Source organism: Mauremys mutica, chromosome 3 (genome assembly GCF_020497125.1).
Source record: "Mauremys mutica isolate MM-2020 ecotype Southern chromosome 3, ASM2049712v1, whole genome shotgun sequence".
In the NCBI taxonomy this organism is placed as follows: domain Eukaryota; kingdom Metazoa; phylum Chordata; order Testudines; family Geoemydidae; genus Mauremys; species Mauremys mutica.
In genome coordinates this window covers 10,525,765-10,544,627 of record NC_059074.1, presented here as the reverse complement: position 1 = coordinate 10,544,627, position 18,863 = coordinate 10,525,765, and the positions used below count along the sequence as shown (strand labels likewise).

The 18,863-nt window shown below is 44.9% G+C and overlaps 1 protein-coding gene across 1 annotated transcript in view; it reads left to right on the top strand.

The window, feature by feature from the left end:
• Window positions 1-6,389: 6,389 nt before the first annotated feature.
• Window positions 6,390-18,863, top strand: part of RP1L1 (RP1 like 1) — a 28,518-nt gene continuing 16,044 nt past the window's right edge. The window contains exon 1 of the mRNA XM_045009197.1: window positions 6,390-7,025. Coding sequence (XP_044865132.1) covers window positions 6,390-7,025 — 636 coding nt within the window. The remainder of the gene's footprint in view (window positions 7,026-18,863) is intronic.

The following is an 18,863-nucleotide window of genomic DNA, read 5'->3' as shown; positions in this document are numbered from 1 at the left end:
CTAAAGCAAAACAACTATTTAAAATCAAAGTAAAACAAAAAAAAAGTTCATTTCCAACTTTTTTGTCCACCCCCGCCCCAAATCTTCCATGAAAATTTTCAAATGAAATCATTTTGATCAATTTTTTTTGCAGAAATATAATTGGATTAGTCAATCAGCTTTGTTTGAAAGGTTGATGGTGTCGCAAAACTGTGATTCTATGTAACAATGGCACCTCCAAGTACCTACACGGAAAAGAGAGATCTGATAGGAGATGACTCTTTAACAGAAAAAGGCATAACAAGATCCAAAGGCTGGAAGCTGAAGCTAGACAAATTCAAACTGGAAACAAGGCACAACGTTTACCCGTGAAGGTAATTAATCCTTGGGACACCTTATGTAGGGATGTGATGGATTCTCGCTTGCTTAAAATGTTTAAACCATGAGGGATGCCTTTCGATAGGATATACTATAGCTCAAACAGAAGTTACAGGCTTTATGCAGAAATTGCTGAGTGAGGTTCTATGTCCTGTGTTATGCAGGAGGACAGACTACATGCTCATAACAGTCCCTTCTGGATTCTAAATCTGTTAATAAATTCAACAGATCTGCTCCCTGTGTGTCTTCAGAGACATCTACTTACTTTAGTCACAGTAAAAGGGGTTTTTACTCCTGGAGCCTGGTAGGGCCAATGCAGCTACTGGACATCAAGTTGGATTCTATTCCTCCTTGTGCAGCACCAACAGAGGAGGTGCTACCAAAGCAGGGAAACCTTGGATTCAGTCGAGGTGGGGGGAAGGAGCAGAAGGTGAAACTTACATGGTGGAGGAAAAGACAGAAAAGAGGGAGTGTCTGCCCAGAGAATGTCCACTTTAATTTTGAAAAAAATTGGTGAGATCTTTGGTTAAGAAGGAGGCTGCAGAGGAGGAGGAGGGGCTAGAGACAGCTGGAGTGGAACAAGACTTGACAGGTCTTAGAAGCACAAGACTTCCCCTGGAGAAGTTCTACCTTCGCAACTGGAACATGAAAAGGGGCAGCTGGTCCCCCAAGAGTGAAATACAGCATTAAGGACAGGTAGGGCATACAGAACGGCAGGATAGTCTAATGGTTAGGATACTAATCTGACACTTGGGAGATCCAAATTCAAGTCCTGGAGCTGCCACAGACTTCTTCCAGAACTTTGGTCTCTCTGTGATTTAGTTCCCCCTCTGTAAATCAGGGATTCTAGCTCTCCTCTATCTCCCAGCAGTGTTGTCAGGGTAAATACCTGAAAGACTGGGGGCGTGCTCAGATGCTATGGTGATTGGGGGGGCCACATAAGTACTGAAGATAGTTAGACTGCTCTCCAAGCTGGGTGAGCTGTGCAAGCCATACAACAGGTCAGTGCCCTGGAGAGTTTAGGCTAAAGGCATCAGCAGGTCTACTAGAGAACATGCAGTGATGTATGGTCAGTGCGTGATGCATGGTTCTTACTATTTTCTTTGTATTGTAGTAGTGCCCATAGGCACCAGTCTGAGATTGGGACCTTGTTGTGCTAGATGCTGTATACACATGCTACAAAAAAGTCCCTGCCCCAATCTAACGCCCTGGTTTTACAACTGACCGCATGTAGCAGTAGCATCCATCCCCATGCAGCATCAGAGCCAGTGTGCATGATGAGAGACAACAAACAGACAGGAGAGCACAGGTACCTGTGAGACGGTCATGGTTACCGTAACACATGGTGGTCATGGCACCCCAGTGCCTCCCTATTGCAGATGGAATGATTCACAGCACTGGTAGGGCGTATAAGAAGAGAGGGAAGAGAATATACCCTACAATCCTTGAGAGGCTCTGCCTGCCCCGGGGGTTCATAGAATCATAGAATCTCAGGGTTGGAAGGGACCCAAGGAGGTCATCTAGTCCAACCCCCTGCTCAAAGCAGGACCAAACCCAACTAAATCATCCCAGCCAGGGCTTTGTCAAGCCTGACCTTAAAAACCTCTAAGGAAGGAGATTCCACTACCTCCCTAGGTAACCCATTCCAGTGCTTCACCAACCTCCCATTGGGAAAAGGCACAGAGTGGGAGATGGCAGAATGGGAAGAGGGAAGCTGGGGCACAGTGTAGGGATGGGGGGATGCACCTTGCAGAGGTGGAGGTTCTGGGGGGATTGTTAGTTGTTCTAGGGTTTTGCAAAACTCACTTGAATTCAGACATTCAAACTCCAGTTTTATCACCAAGGTGGTTCCACTGAAAAACGTAATTGTCAAACAACAGTGCAGGCACCAGAGAGAGGGCACAGGAGGACAGTGAAGAGAAGAACCAGAGAGAGAGAGAGAGAGGTTTGTGGAAGCTTTTATGTTTATTAACAGGGATCCAATTTCGACCCCGCTTGCACATTGTGTGGCTGAAAGTTTGATTCTAACATTACTGGGTCCATATGACACTGAGGATAAACTGTGGGGAAGAAAGAGCAGAGACGCGGATGAGAAACTAACAATGCATCCAAAATCAGGTGGAATACAGAGCAGAGAGTGAACACTGGGGCTGGGGGAGAGAAATGCTGAGAGATGATTTGTGGGGTGGGGGAAAAGGCTCAAAGAAAAGAGTCTAATGGAAAAATACATCTAGTTTATATACAGTACTATATGAAAGACACTTGTGCCAGTCTAGCATTTGGGGGCAGGTTCACCTGTCCATAACACATAGCACAGGGGTTACAGCAGGGACAAATCGGGCTCTAAATCATTAACTATGCCTACTGTTATATGACTCAGGAAAGATAGATTGAGCTCCACGTGTTTTATGCAATAGGAAAGCATTGCTTCTTCTAGGCTAATTCTGCTCTCTTTTACTCTAGTGTAAATCAAGAGTAACTCCATTGAAATCAATAGGATGCACTCCAGCGTAACCAGGTGTGCGTGAAAGAAGAATCAGGCAATGTGTGTCTAAAGCCCTGTTGGATTTGAGAACCTTCTGTAAGAGATTAGGTAGCTTTGCTTTCTATCCTTAGCCACACAGTCCTGATTAACCCTCAGAGCTGTGGTCAGTCATTTTGAGGACAGTTTGATTGACAGCCTATACCAGCTATTGCTTTTCACTGCGTTGACCAGTGGTTCAGGTGTTGGGGTTTTTTAAAATCTCTTGGATGTTTTGTTAAGGAAAAGTCGTCTCGGTCAAGAACCATGTGGCAATTTGGTGTAAATACAGACACGTGCATTGAGGGGACTTTGTGTTATTTTTCTACAAGGTTTTGTAACTGGTCATTAATTGCCATTATGTTGTCTAGTCCAAACGTTTGATACAACCCCAGTCTAACCCTGGACCTTGAAACAAATGTTTCCACCATTCTCCCTTTGGGACCTAGTTAAAATTTAAACCAAACTGAGACTTCCCTGGGTTTTGTGGAAGGGTTTTTCATAGTGTGGGCCATTTCTCAACATGTACCACCTGCAGTTGTGTGGACCATCTGTTGTCCCATTTGCCACTGTATGGACCATTTCTCATTCCATTTGCCATCACCTAACATCCCTGTACAATTGCTTACATGGAAAAGTAATATAAGGAAAGTATTTCATGTAATTTTAGCTCTCATTTAATGTGATTTAGCAGCTAGAAACAAGGCGAGCCAGCCATATCTAACCAAACAATTTTCCATGAACCACCTACAAGTTCTTTGTGGTCTACCGGTGGCCCACAGATCTCAGTCTGGGAAGCTCTGGGTTACAAGGTTGTTTGCAAAGTATGCCTGCCAATATCTGAAAGCTAGGAGAGGGATTTATGAGAAGAAGGAGAGGGACATACTTTTGAATGCCACTGAAATACATAGGAATGGGACAGCTTTCTCAAGGGATAGAGCGGTGGATAGATCTTCATTGAACAAGAAAAGAAAAATCACCTGTCCTTCTCTAGCAAGGAGAGTTGATGCATATGTGAAAAAGCTGGAACTCCTTGCAATTGGAGTCCACGTGAAAGAGCATCAAAGAGCTGATTAAAAAATGTATCAAAATAATCTTTTAAATGGTGCCGAAGTTCATTTTTTCACTCATTCTAGGTCAAACCATCAAGTACAGAAACGGTAGATCTGCTGTACTATCAGTGTGCCGATATTTAATTACAGCATAACAGTAAAAAGAAAAAAATACTTGGGATCCAAAAAGATGTAAAATGGACCAAATCACATTATGTATTGAGGCCCAAATGTTACACCCATTGAAGGCAATAACAAAATCCCCATTAACTTTACTGGTAGCAGAGTTGGGGGTCCCGCTAAATAATTTTGAGTTGAATCATTATTTTCTTGAAATTAGAAGTAGCTGTGAAACACTACAAATAACTGTATGCTCATGTGTTTGAACTGAAGTAGACATGAACTTAGAGATCTGTTTATCACCTTCCTAGGGAATTTACGGCAAGTAAAAGCAGTTCTTTTTTTAAGAGTAATTCAGACAGAGTTCCCGTCTACTGAGAATGTAATGTGGAAGATCAAATGGATGCTAGTCCTGGACACCATGCCTTACCTGGCAGCAATCAGGGTCTCTTTCTTTAGGCCAACAATCTTTGCTGATCACTTTCACATTATCTCTGGTAATTTGCAGTGCCTCCACCCATCCAATCATACTTAAAGCCGTCATAGACTTTGCATGTAGTTTTAGTGCTTTGTTGCACATGTATGAAGAGTAATATGGAGATTATTAGGCTGGCAAAGTATCATTTTTAGAGTCTTGATTCCTGTTTAATTGAAGGGGCTTTTGTGGTTTAAGCTCTTACTCAAATGACATTGTGGGATTTCCTGTCTGTGTGTTTGTCTAGGCATTCATCTCACATTCATCACCACAGTATTTGAGCAGGTATAAATGACATTGAGATAAATCTTTTCAGTTCACAAGTCAAAAAAGGATAGTTTTCTAATAGCAGAGGTGACTCCATGTGAGACTTGAACTTTTTCGGTAATAGTCTGCAAACAGTAAGTAGCTGACAATTTAATGTAAGAAGCACGAGAAAGAATAAGAACCCAGCTTGCTCTCCCCTAAGTCTATGCTTCTACAACACTGACAGCAGTAAAAATGGGGGCCTAGATTCTCAAAGTTGGGTACCTGAAGTTAGGCTCCTTACTCCATAGCTAGGCATCTAAATAGGGAGCTGAGCACCCAGAAGCTCCTATACAAGTCGGACATTACTTTTCTGATGACACCTATATTTTAAGAGCCACATTCTAGTTTCACCACTGTACAGAGTTGCCTGCTATAATGCTTCTATTGAGAGTCTCACTATATTTGGCATTTTTAAAGCCCCAGCTCATGGAGTCATGGGATCACATGAGACTCTCAGATTCCTTTTTTTAAAAAAAAAGAAAAGTAAATTTTTAGCTCTCTGTTTTGGAGAAAAGCTTGAAAACAAGAATGTGTGTGTGACTGATGCATACTTTTTGAATGCTTGGGTTTGGCACCACTGACTCCACTCTCGGTGTGTTCAGTGCAGTTGCTCCCAAACTTTAACAATCTGTGAATCCCTTTCAATAAAATGTCACGTCTCACAAACCTCCTCCTAAAAATGAATATTTACAGGGACTTTCTCCTTTACCTGAGTATAAATTATAAAAGCAGTGATCTTGGAAATATAAAATTTGTTTTTTTATGACATGCTTATTACACACTATTTATTAATTATTATTTATCATTACAGTATTTTTATTACATTATGAAACCGGCAACACTCTTCCAAGATCTCACTTTCATAGCTTGTATCACTTTGAATACGCCTGTTATAAGACAAGGCTCCTATGTTTCATCAAGGAGTATCAGATGTGAAACAGCATGAAGGTGTCTAAGAAGCCAACTCAAAGAGTTCCTCCTACACATGCATTCAGGTCTTGAGCAGTCCAGGCAAACAGTGAACATTACAACAAAGCTTAAACTTGTTCTTCATAATAATTTTAAAAACAGCAAAAAATATCCACCTCCCTTTCCATTTCTTATACTGTAAGGAGTCTTGCAGTTGAAATCTCCTCAGTGTGATAGAGATGCTTGCTTTGATCTGGTTAACTCTTGGAAGTCTCCAAGGCTCCGGGCTGCTGGTCCCGTGCTGCCCAGAGTCCCTATGGACAGCCCTGTCCGCCATTAGGGAATTTTTTCCCGAGAACCAGTTTGAGAACCAGTGCTCTATTGTAACTGTGAACAGAATTTGTCTGCCAGTTATTAAAGGCTTGTAGTTACATTTGCAGCTGCCAACCCTCGTATTTATTCGAGCCAGTTCATTTGCAATGGTATGATACCAGGGGCCAAATCTGTTCTCCCAGTAAGTATGGTTGCCCATGTGCACCAGAGAGCAAAATTTGGGCCTGTGACTTGTCAGCTGTCAGTTCTGTGTGACACAGTCCAAACTGTGCTGTGTTTGTGCTTTTGTTGCAGGTACCTTTAAGCGTGGGGAATGACTCAGGCACCTTCAGATTACCTGATCACCTCCAGCCCCTACAACTATGAGCAGCCCCTGCCTGCCGTGGCGCGGACAAATTTCATCACGCAGGTTCCTCTGACCAAGAAAATAACGTTCTTCAAGAGCGGAGACCCTCAGTTTGGGGGAGTCAAGATGGCCATTAACCCACGCAGCTTCAAGAGCTTCAATGCCCTCATGGATGACCTCTCCCATAGGGTCCCTCTGCCGTTCGGGGTGAGGACCGTCACCACTCCACGGGGGATTCACTGCATCAGTGCGCTGGACCAGCTGGAGGACGGAGGGTGCTACCTCTGCTCTGACAAGAAATACGTCAAGCCCTTTAGCATCGGCACGGGCCGGAGGGTAGGCCCTCAGTGGAATGGCCGCCCGGTGAGTGCCCTGAGGAAAGGAGGCCAGGAGGGCAGGCGTGAAGACCATTCCAGGCCTTTCTCCCAGCAAGGCCCCAAAATACTCAAGAAAATCACTCTGGTTAAGAACGGGGACATTGGTGTCCGGCGCTCGATTATCCTGAATCACAGGAATGCCCGGAGTTTCAAAACTCTCCTGGATGAGATTTCCGAGCTCTTGCAGTTCACGGTGAAGAAGCTCTACACTGTTGATGGGAAGAAGGTGAGTCTGTGTGATACATGGTGCTTGCTATTTATTCCTAATGAGTATTAACCCCTCGGTCCCCTTTATGCCCTATCAGGCAAATCCTCTGGCCCGAGAGAAGGCACAGAACACAGCGAAGCCAGTTCTGCTGCCTGGGAGATGGTCAGCACCCCCTGTTGGCTGTAGATCTCAATCAGCCTCCATGTAGAAGGGGTTTTGTGGGGATGAGGTTGAGATACGCCTGGACAGATGTGGCCCTTCCCATGAAGCACTTGGCATGGGGGAAGGATTCCGGACAGTCAGACTTGGAGCAGCTCACCTGTGTAAACTCCACTGTTTTGGGCTTTGCGCTGGGGAGAGGATTTGTTCCAGGGACAGCAGCACTAGTGCAATCTCTGACTACAAAAACAAGGGGTCCTTCAGCGGGTGCCCTGGGCCAAATTAATCCTCCACTGAAATCGGGGGCCTGCCTTCAGCGGTTAGAGAGCTTCAGGTTCCCTTTCCCAGGAGTGAGCCATGGAATGGTTCCTATTTGAGTCAATTGTTCTGCACATCCAGGCAGGCTGGCGCAGAAGAGAATGCTGGTGAGAGATCGGCGCTGGCTGGCTTTTAGAGTTTCCTGCCATGGAAGATTATTGACTTGGACCACTTCTGACATGGTGTAAAATTATAGGCAGTAAAGGCTCAGTTGTGCCAGATAGGCACGGTCCTGGAGAAGGGGTGGCGTGGAGATGCAGCACCCCTGGAGGACCACGAGGAGGCACTGTGTTTCAGGGAGGTCCCGTGGTTCCTCAAGCTCCCCAGAGTGCAACGGGAGCAGTTTCCCGACACCACCTACTATGAGAGCGCAGCGTGCTTCCTGTTGTGCATATGGACAGTTCTGCTGGCCAGTGCAGAGTCAAGGGAGGGCCATGGCATGGGGGTGTGCAGGGACTGTGACTGTGCCTAGTTACTGTATTAGGGGCACAGGAGGGGAAGCTTCTCGTGTTTTCCCATCCTTGTGTGCCCACCCAGCACCCTGACCTTAAGCTTGTGCCAAGGGAGTGACTGGGACTTCAGCTGAACAAGGTGGGCTTTAGAAAATATGGTGATGGGAGTAACAGAAAACTGTAAGGTAGAGAGGGAGGAGGAGAGAGAGAAATCTGTGCTGGGGATGTGATAAAAGGGCCTATCACATGTGATCTCTGGGACTCTTTACATGACAAGACATGTTCAACTCCTTCCTTTTTCCCTCCCCAGAATGATTCCTCAGCTGCCCTGAGGAGCCTCTTATTTTCTCCCTTCTCCCCGATTTTTGGCTTGAACTCCCCTCCCCCTTTGGAAGCCCCCACATGCCAGTCACCCTCCTCTCCCACAGAAGGACTAAATAGAACTTCCCTTCGAGTTCATGGGGGCAGATCCCGAATGTCAGCTGGACAAGCTGCTGCTGTGGCACACGAAGAATGTATCCCCTCCGGAGGCAAACTTCCTTCTGCGGTAGACCTCCCAGCCCTGCTCATGTAGGGAGTAAGAGAACAGCAGGCTAAAAACCAAGCCTACTTCCCCTGCCGTCTAGAGGATTGACACTCAGCCGCCAGGCAAATCCAAGCCATGTTTCAGACTCCCACCAGTGTCTGCATGACCAATATCTTTAAGAACCTGACAGTCTCACAGAAACGAGATCATTCAGGTGTTATGAATGGAGTCATCTTCCATGGGGCAGCTCATGAGCCAGTGTGGGATCTCAGACACACTGAGCACGAGCTGTGGGTAGGAATGTGCACAGTGCAATCAGAAACCGTACAAAACTCAACCCGTTTCATTGCAAACTCTAAGCTGCCGCCCCAATGGAAGATTCACCGAGGTTCGTGGATCAGTCTGGGCCAGTCTGTCTTTTAGGGTCACAACTAGCTCTTGGTTTCAATCGACTTGTGCTTGGAGGAGTTTTGTGCTGCACCTCACAGTGCAGCTGAATGGGGCGGGGTGGGAACTGAAAGTGAAGATGTTTGCACAGCTCCCTGCCGCGACAGCAGCTGAATTTCAGGTGGTTCCAGCTGCAGCACCTGCTTGCAAAGGGAGTGATTTTGCAATGAAGCCCATGGCAAACATCCGACAGATTTCAATGGTACAGGTTCAGGCTCACAGTGGGTTAAGCTAAAGACAAAGTAAACTTACCCCCACTATACAGGTCTTTTCTAGGGCTTCACTGTCACTCACTTGATAATTGGATCAGGATTATATGTTACAGCAGAATTTGGCCCAGACGTTTTCACTGAATCTTCTGTCTCTGATTCAGTTTTGTTTGCTTTATTGGTATGACAAAGACCAGAAAGGCTGGAAAGTTAACAGAGCACACACAAATCCGGACTGTGTTTCCTCTGCAGATGGCTGTGGGTTACCTTCACGGGTTGCAATAAGAGTAGTGCCTGCCTGTCTGAAGGCAGAATCTGGCTCCTTTCTAGGACCAGTTTCCAAGTGGCAATGGGGTTTTATATTGTGCATCCATTTCCAACGTGGTGACACCATCTGGCGGGGCTGTTTCTGACATTAGCCTTTTTCTTCCTTGCTATTTCATCACCAATCCTGCGCATGCTGATGGCAAGGTGCAACAGTGGACACCATAAGCAAGCCAGCAATGGCTTTCCTACGCTCACTGGGGTTCTCTTTCGGAGGCAGCCAGGAGGCAAAGTGCCCCAATGCAGTCTCAGAGCTTGAACAGTCGTAGAGATGGGGGCAGAGGTAGGAGTGGCAGTGTTATCCGTCTGGAGACAGAGCTAAGTTACTAAAGTTACAGCCAGCTTCTGATCTCAGTTACATCAGTGTGATCAGTTACTTGGGATTTACACTGGTGTAAGTGGGATCAGAAGCTGGTCCTAATTATTATTATTTAGTATAGTCATTGCTGGAAATGATTACTAGTATTAAAGTTGCACAAGTTTGCATTTACACCTTCTGTTTGAATTTATTCATAACTAGTCTGAGGAATTCACCTTTTGGACTGAATTCTGCCCGGTTGAATTTTGCATAGCAGTGACCTCTCTCTTTTCTCTCTTTTCTCCTCTCGAAAAACTCTTGCTCTAGGCTGGTTTGTTTTAATAACCCTTGTTTTCTCTTCACTTGTATTGACACAGCTTTGCCCTGAGTTTTCACCCCAAAGAGGGAGAAGTGCCAGAGATTCCATGAAGTCCACTAAGGATGTAGACATTGCTATTTCTTTTACATGGAAGGTGCTCAGACCTTGTGGAGAGGGATAGCAGATAGGTAGAATTGGCTAAAGGGCCTGATCCATTTGTGATAACTGTCTACTGTGTCTACAGTCTCTACGCAAAAGAATAAATGGACACAAATCAGACGTCGAGAATTATAACATTCAAAAACCAGTAGGAGAACACTTCAGTCTCCCTGGTCACTCAATTACAGACCTAAAAGTGGCAATTTTTTCAACAAAAAAACTTCAAAAACAGACTCTAATGAGAAACTGCAGAACTGGAATTAATTTGCAAACTGGACACCATTAAATTAGGCTTGAATAAAGACTGGGAGTGGAAGGATCATTACACAAAGTAAAAACTATTTCCCCAGGCTAATTTTTCCCTACTGTTACTCACACCTTCTTGCCAACTGTTGGAAATGGGCCATCCTGATTATCACTACAGAAGTTTTTTTCTCCTGCTGATAACAGCCCACCTTAATTGACTAGTCTCATTAGAGTTGGTAGGGCAACCCTTGTTTTTTCATGTTCTCTGTGTATATACATCTTCCTACTGTATTTTCCACTCCATGCAGCCAATGAAGTGGGTTTTAGCCCATGAAAGCTTATGCCCAAATAAATTTGTTAACCTCTAAGATGCCACAAGGGCTCCTCGTTCTTTTTGCTGATCCAGACTAACACGGCTACCACTCTGAAACCCGAAACCACTGTGGCTGCTAACTTTTACAGCCGCGCTTGCTTTTACTGTTCTCTTGTCTTCCATTCCTACCCTCCCACACCCCCGCTGCCCTTTGTTTGTTTACTCACCTGTTGCATATCATCAAATATGCTTCTTCCTGAGCTGGCTGGGCCAGGGACTGTCGTCGTGTTGTTTGTACAGTGTCTAGTACAGTGAGTCCCAAGTCGCTTTTGTGGGTCCTTAGGTCCTACTGTACTAGAAATAATTAAGCATAATGATGCAGAGTTCATTGCAGTCAATGGAAATTTTAGCTGGGAGATCCTGATTCTGACAGGTTTCAGAGTAGCTCGTGTGAATCTGTATCTGCAAAAAGAACAGGAGTCTCTAAGGTGCCACAAGTACGCCTGTTCTTTTTCCTGATTCTGATCTCGCTCATACCGGTGTTACTCAGGAGCAACCCCAATGGAATCAGCACACCTGATTTTAAACCAAGGTAAGAATGATTCCAGGAGAGTTACTCCTGATTTTACACCAGCATGAGACCAAAGGTGATCACAAGACCCTGCATCTCTCTGTCCATTGGCGTCAGGAGCAGACATGTCATCTGTGCAGCAATCAGATTGGACAATGGGTGGGGGGAAAAACCACAGGTGAAAGCTTAGCCCCACTGAAGCCTGGATTTCACCTCCTGACACTAACAGTGATTTGGTTTTATTTTCTCAGTTTCTAAATCACAAGTCAATTCAATGAGCTGATTTAACCTGAGATGGCTTTTGGGGCAAAGAGGTTGATTTCTTTCTTTGTAGCTTTAAAACAGCAGCCAGGTTCTCAGGGGGTCTATAGCTCTTTTGACAGCAATGGCACTGCTCTGTTTTGCACCAGACGGTGATCTGGATCAACACCTTTTTCCTGCATCCAGTGTGAAAGCTACTCGCTGGATAAATGGATCACCAAAAAAATTTCTATTTGTGCCTGTGTGTGCAATGAATTGACACCAGGCATCGGTTTGTTTATTTGTTTGTTTTTTAAAGTGCTACAGGCATTTAGAGGTTTGCTACCCTAGAACATGTCATGCTGACTCTAGGGCTGGAGATGCCTGAATTTAGGATGTGGGGATTCTTTGTTATAATCCGGATCTCTCCTTGCTCTCACTGGGGACTTCAGGTCTGGATTTAAAGAGCTCTGTATGCTGCTACCGGAGTCACAGAAATTAGAGGTGGGAAAAGAACGAATAGGTCATCATCTCCCTCCCTCGCCAGTGGATCTAAATGACTCGAGCTAAGAGGCTTTCATCTCTGTGGGAGGCTATTCTACATTATAAGAGATCTCATTGGCACAGATCATTCCTCTCCCCCACACCCCACTTTTAATCTACCCACAGAAGACTCTCTACCTGCTTCGATTTCCATTGCATATACATGCACAATATGGGTAGTGCGCCCACAGGCACTGTTCCCGCAGCCAGAGCCCACTGAAATACAGAAGACCCCCCCCAGCCACACCGCAGCTGAACAGCACCGGAGGATTGCTCTAAGCAGGGGCAATCCCCCAGAGTCCAGCTCAGCTGGCTTCCGGGCTGCTTTTGCCACAGCAGGAGTGCAAAGCCGCTGCAGCACAGCTGTGGCGCTGACCTCGAATCTCCTGATTCTAAAGCTTGTGTTGTAATCACAGGGCCGGGATTTCCAAAAATCCTCTTCCTGGGACTCTCATATCCTGGTATAATTGGATTCTATGAGCTCGTTACCTGCTCTGGTTTAGAATTCAAGTAGCTTATGGCCAATGGTATCGAGCTCCCCTATTACTTATTAGCTTCTCAAGCAAGAGTAATAACCGATACCGAGAACCAGTAACCCTGGAACAATTTACCAAGGGACACGGAAAAGTCTCCAGCATTTGGCATCTGTAAATCAAGACTGGGTGTCTTTCTACAAGAAACACTCAAGTTCCACCACAGCTTATTGCGCTGGATGTAGGAATCCCTGGGCGACGTCCCATATGGCCTACGCTATGCTGGAGACTCGGCTAGATGACTGTAACAGCCCCTTAAAATCAATCGGAGTTGGAACTGAATGCAGATTTTTAAACCTCATGCGGCCAAGTTCAGAATCTTTCTATTTAACTTTCAGCTTTGCTCTGGCAGATGTTCTCCTGCAAGGGTTACATCAAGTTCTTCTCTCATCCCTCCCTGCTCCCCGCTTCTCTTCTGCAAGGCAAGCCAGAGAAAAAGACAAATCATTGGTCCGTCACTTGCACTGCTAGTCGAATCTTTAAGACAAGCTTAGCGTACTTGCTGGGTAAATTTCAGTCTTCTCATTAAAAAAGGCTCTAAGAATCACAATCCTTTCTTAGCTGCTAGATTGTGATAAACCCACAAAGGGGATGCCCTGGTTTTGTCGCCTGTCGCTGTTCAGCTAGAACATCTTTTTATGGGGCCACTGTGCCTCAGTTTATCTATTTGAAAAATGGCCATAATACTCCCTACCTGTCTGGCAGAGATGCCGTGAGGATTAATTCTCTAATGTTTGTAAAGCTAGCAGAGCTCATTGGATGAAAGGCTCAACAGAAGAAGATCTTAGATACCAAAGTGAAAGGCACCTTATGAATTCCTAAGGAGCAGATTTTGCTACGGTTACTTACATTGAGTAGTGCTTTACTAAATGAGTAATCCTACTCATTTCACTGGGGCTATCATTCAGCCACATACTACTCGGCCTGTGGCCCTTACATCAGGAGTGTAAAGAATTACCTAGATTATAAACTCTTTGGGCCAGGGGCTGTCATTTTGTTGTCTGTTCTTCCAGTGCCTGGTCCAATGGGGCACTGGTCCATGACTGGTCTTCTCGAGGCTACCCAAATACAATTATTAATAAATAATAATGAAAATAGCGGAGCTATGCCAAAGGTATCGGCTTTCAGTCCTTGTGCCAGTATTCTCTTTGGTTTCATTCAGAGTGGGTCTGCAGCCTCCCCACCCCACTTTGTTTCACACTGACCGGGTCTGAATGATTCCCAGTTGGGCCAGATTCTCAGCTGGTGTAAACTGGCACTGCCTTATTGACATGCAGTGAGCTATGCCATTTTACACCCGTTGTGCATCTGGGTCGTAATCTCAGAACAAATCAGCACATTCACATTGAATTGTATCCAATTTCATGGCAAATCTCTGATGAAGCCAAACAGGGTTTTTTGGGATTCCCTGTGAGCATTTTGCCCAGGGGCTCTTCAAGCTATAGTTTAAGTGACACAAACTGAACTGCTAGCCCCAGATCCACAAACTTCCATTGATTGCAGTGGCCGTTAGGAGCCCAAATACCTTTGTGGAGCTGGCCCTTCCTGCTTTCCGATTTAACATGCAGTTCCTCAGTTGCTCTTAATTGACACAAATTGAAATCAATGCAGCTATGACAATTTATACCAGCTGAGAATCTGCCCAACAGTGAGCAGGACTCATTCTCAGGCCAGCGAATTCTCACAACTCAATAGTTCGCAAGCAATCCTATTGGACCGGGGGAAATCACCAGGTTTTGCTGTGTGAAAATTCATGTGACAAAACAATATTTTTCCTGAATATCTATTAATTTAATCCATTTTTAAAATAAATTTAGACTGGGAAACATGGCGCTGTTTGTTTATATTTTTTAATGATGCAAAGAATGGCAAAATTCTACCCCCTGATGGAAAAACTGTGAATTTACAGTAAGAAGAAATTCTCCATTTCTGGAGGGATATTGTACTGGATTTGTTTGAGGGTGTTTTGGCAGACAAAGCTGCTTTTTTTTTTTTTTTTATAGAGACATAAGAGCTTTCCAAGTGTTGAAAACAGCCTTTCATTTTTATGAAAAAAATTGGAAATGAAAAGAGAACATATTGCTTTTTCATCGAGTCACATATTCATTCACTAGTCACACACACACACACACACACACACACACACACACACACACACAGATCTGATACCATGGGATTTTGCTGCCATTTAGTTAGAGGTAGGGTCTGATTCTCCTCTGACTTACACCTTTCTACACCAGTATAACTCAGCTGACTTCAGCTCCTGTATTGCTGACAACTCTTAGGATTTTATTGCAAATCTTGCAGTGGTTGGGGTGAAATCCTGCCCCCACTGAAGTCAAAGGCAAAACTCCCGTTTACTTCAGTGAAGACAGGATGTCACCCTTGGTGTTTTTCTTTAAGTCCCAGTTCTTAGAGTCAGATGATTATGTGAGAATCTCAGCTTTCTTTGTTTTAACGGCATTTGTAGCAGAGAAAAGCCTGAAAACATGAACCAAGTGCCACCTAAAGGTTCAGAAACCAGAAGGCAAATAAAAAGAACTAAAATGTATTTGAAAAATGCATGTGATTTTTTTTAAGCTAATCTCATGATTTTTTAGGGGTGAGGGGAACTGATTCATGATTTTTGAATGCTCAGGGTTGGAAATACTTCTGATTTACCCCAATGTAAGAGATGCTGAGCCGATTTGGGCCCTGAATTCTCACTGCAGAATCTTTACTCTTGGTGATTAACAGTTGGTTGGAAAATGAAGAACAGTCTTCTTTTGCTGTCAAAAGCTCCACATTTTTAAATAAAACTTCCAACCATTTCTCTTGTGGATTCATGATTCCACGGGGAGCTTGTAGGGCTGGCAAGTAGAAAGAAAGGTCTTTTTACTTTTAAAGGCCTGATCTACACTGGGGGGGGGATTGACCTAAGATACTCAACTTCAGCTATGAGAATAGCGTAGCAAAAGTCGACGTATCTTAGTGCGATTTACCTCGCGTTCTCATGGCAAACAGACTTGATCTGGCGTCACTAAGACCACGTCTACACTACCCGCCAGATCGGCAGGTAGCGATTGCTCTATCAGGGATCGATTTATCGCATGTAGTGTAGACGCAATAAATTGATCCCCGATCGCTCTCCCGTCATCTACTGTCCTCCAGCTCGGCGAGAGGTGGAAGCGAAGTTGACGGGCAATCGATCCCATGCTGTGAGGACGTGAGGTAAGTTGAACTAAGATACGTCGACTTCAGCTATGCTATTCTTGTAGCTGAAGTTGTGTATCTTAGGTCGATTCCCCCACCCCTAATGTAGACCAGGCTTAAGGACCCAATCCAACTCCCATTGTTTTCAGTGGGAAATGAATGGTCCCCTTGAGAGACAAGAAACATGGAGCCTTATGATGACATTCTAATACTCTCCTCAGAGGAGAACCACACTTTCACCCTTTGCTTCCCTCCTCATCCCTCACTTTATCCTGTTCACCTGTTTCTCAAGAACTGACCTGCTTTTCCTATATTCCTTTCGCCAGCTCTTTCCTTTAGGTCCTTCTGTCCTGCTCAGAAGCTCAGCTTCTCCTGTGTCCCAGGCATTGTTTCTCAACAGTCACAGAACCCTAGGGCTGCAATGTTCCTTCTGGAGTCTTTGAAAGGGGCATCACCCTAAACAATCTTTGGGGCCAAATTCGGAGGGGTGAGTAGGTGTAATTTACACAAGGGACAGGAGGGTGGGGTTATAGCAGTAAAAGCAGCCAACTGCCCAGATAGGTGGGAAGTTAAGATCGCTGCTCCTGATTGGCTAGGAAATGCACATATCTAATTGGTTTTCGTTACCCCCTCTCATCCAGTCACTTGTTTGTCACGTGCCTTGTCTTTTAGCTTGTGAGTTAGTTGGGGCAGGGACTGTCATTTTCTATATGTCTGCGCAGCACTGAAAATGACAGGGCTCAACCTGGTTGGCTACCACAATATAAATATTAAATGAGAGTTATAGCCGTGTAGGATAAAGCAGCCCCCTGTTCTGTTCTGCGTAGACTTACAATGCCCGCATCACATTAAGCAAGACGATTAACATCTGGCCTGTGTGGCTTATTCCGCCTCTTAACCTCACTGCAGGGGGGAAATCGTGTAGGCAGTGGAGTGAGGTATTTTTAGTAGGGCTTTTGTTTCTTAAAATGTACACACCGCTATGTGTTTATGTTAGAGAAGGCAAGGTCCAGAAATGTACCTTATCTTCTTATTTCACCTTCTCATCCGCCCTGTTGGCTGCATTCCCTGCTACAACCCCATCCTTTCATCCTTCTGCATGTAAGTAGGACCCATTTTTGCATCACTTCTAAATTTAGCCCTCTCTTCCAAAACTCTTTAGCTGTCTTTTGCCAAGCAGGCAAAAAGCCATGAATGTTACTTATATTGTACCCCTCGGCCAAAATAGACATAATTTTGTTTTCTGGTGGCTTCTGAATACACCTTCTGCCTCATCCCTCTGAACCCAGCAATGTCTCTGTGCCCATTGGACTCCACTTTTCAAATTGGTTAGGTTTTGTCCTCTGCTCACTAACTGGTGGCAAATATATTATTAATTCTATTCTAGTAACACGTAGAGGCCCTAGCTGAGATCAGGGCCCCATAGTGCTAGGCGCTGTACAGACACATAGTAAGAGACAGTCCACGCCCCAATTTAATTCGACAAGGCAGGTATAGAGTGGGGGAAAGGAAGTGTTTTGCTGATGAGGCGCCAAGTGAATTGTCTTCGGTCACAAAGAGAGTCTGACACAGTCAATAACTGAAACTAGATCTCTGAGTCTCAGTCCAGAGCCTTACCCACAAGGCCATCCTTCTCTATAAACCTGATCCAAAGCCTTTTGAAATCAATGGGAATCTTTTCACGGATTTCAGGAGGATTCAGATCACATCCTAGATTGAGATTGCCACACCTTGCTTCATTGCTCAGTGTTGTTTGATGTGTATTTTTATGTGAACATATTTCAGCCTATAGGTTACTCTGCGAACTGCTCCCTGTAAGTAAAGCTTCCTGCTTCCTGCATTTACTCTTTGAAATTTAAGATGTTCGTGTTGGAAACACTCCTGTCAGTGACTTCATTAGGGTTTCAGAATTATGGCTTCAGCCAAGAAAAATTTGAAGGTTTTCGCCATCACTTTCCTCCCAAGCTGTTCATTTCCCTCCCACTCCTTTCATTTTACTCCCAATTGCCCATGTACCTCGGATTAGCAGAGTTTAATGCTTACCAGCTAGGACTGGGATTGGCGAGTCAGCCAGTCTGGATTCCACTCCTGATTGGGCCACTGACTGACATTGTGACTCTCGGCAAGTTGTTTAACCAAGCTGTGCTTTGATTGTGTTACCAATCAGAGGGGAATAATAAGGGGACTCATTCATAGAATCATAGAATCTCAGGGTTGGAAGGGACCTCAGGAGGTCATCTAGTCCAACCCCCTGCTCAAAGCAGGACCAAACCCAACTAAATCATCCCAGCCAGGGCTTTGTCAAGCCTGACCGTAAAAACCTCTAAGGAAGGAGATTCCACTACCTCCCTAGGTAACCCATTCCAGTTCTTCACCACCCTACTAGTGAAAAAGTTTTTCCTAATATCCAACCTAAACCTCCCCCTCTGCAACTTGAGACCATTACTCCTTGTTCTGTCATCTTCTACCACTGAGAACAGTCTAGATCCATCCTCTTTGGAATCCCCTTTCAGGTAGTTGAAAGCAGCTATCAAATCCCCCCTCATTCTTCTCTTCTGCAGACTAAACAATCCTAGTTCCCTCAGCCTCTCCTCATAAGTCATGTGCTCCAGCCCCCTAATCATTTTTGTTGCCCTCCGCTGGACTGTCTCCAATTTATCCACATCCTTCTTGTAGTGTGGGGCCCAAAACTGGACACAGTACTCCAAATGAGGCCTCACCAGTGCTGAGTAGAGGGGAATGATCACATCCCTTGATTTGCTGGAAATGCCCCTACTTATACAACCCAAAATGCCATTAGCCTTCTTGGCAACAAGGGTACACTGTTGACTCATATCCAGCTTTTCGTCCACCGTAACCCCTAGGTCCTTTTCTGCAGAACTGCTGCCTAACCGTTCGGTCCCTAGTCTGTAGCAGTGCATGGGATTCTTCCGTCCTAAGTGCAGGACTCTGCACTTGTCCTTGTTGAACCTCATCATATTTCTTTTGGCCCAATCCTCTAATTTGT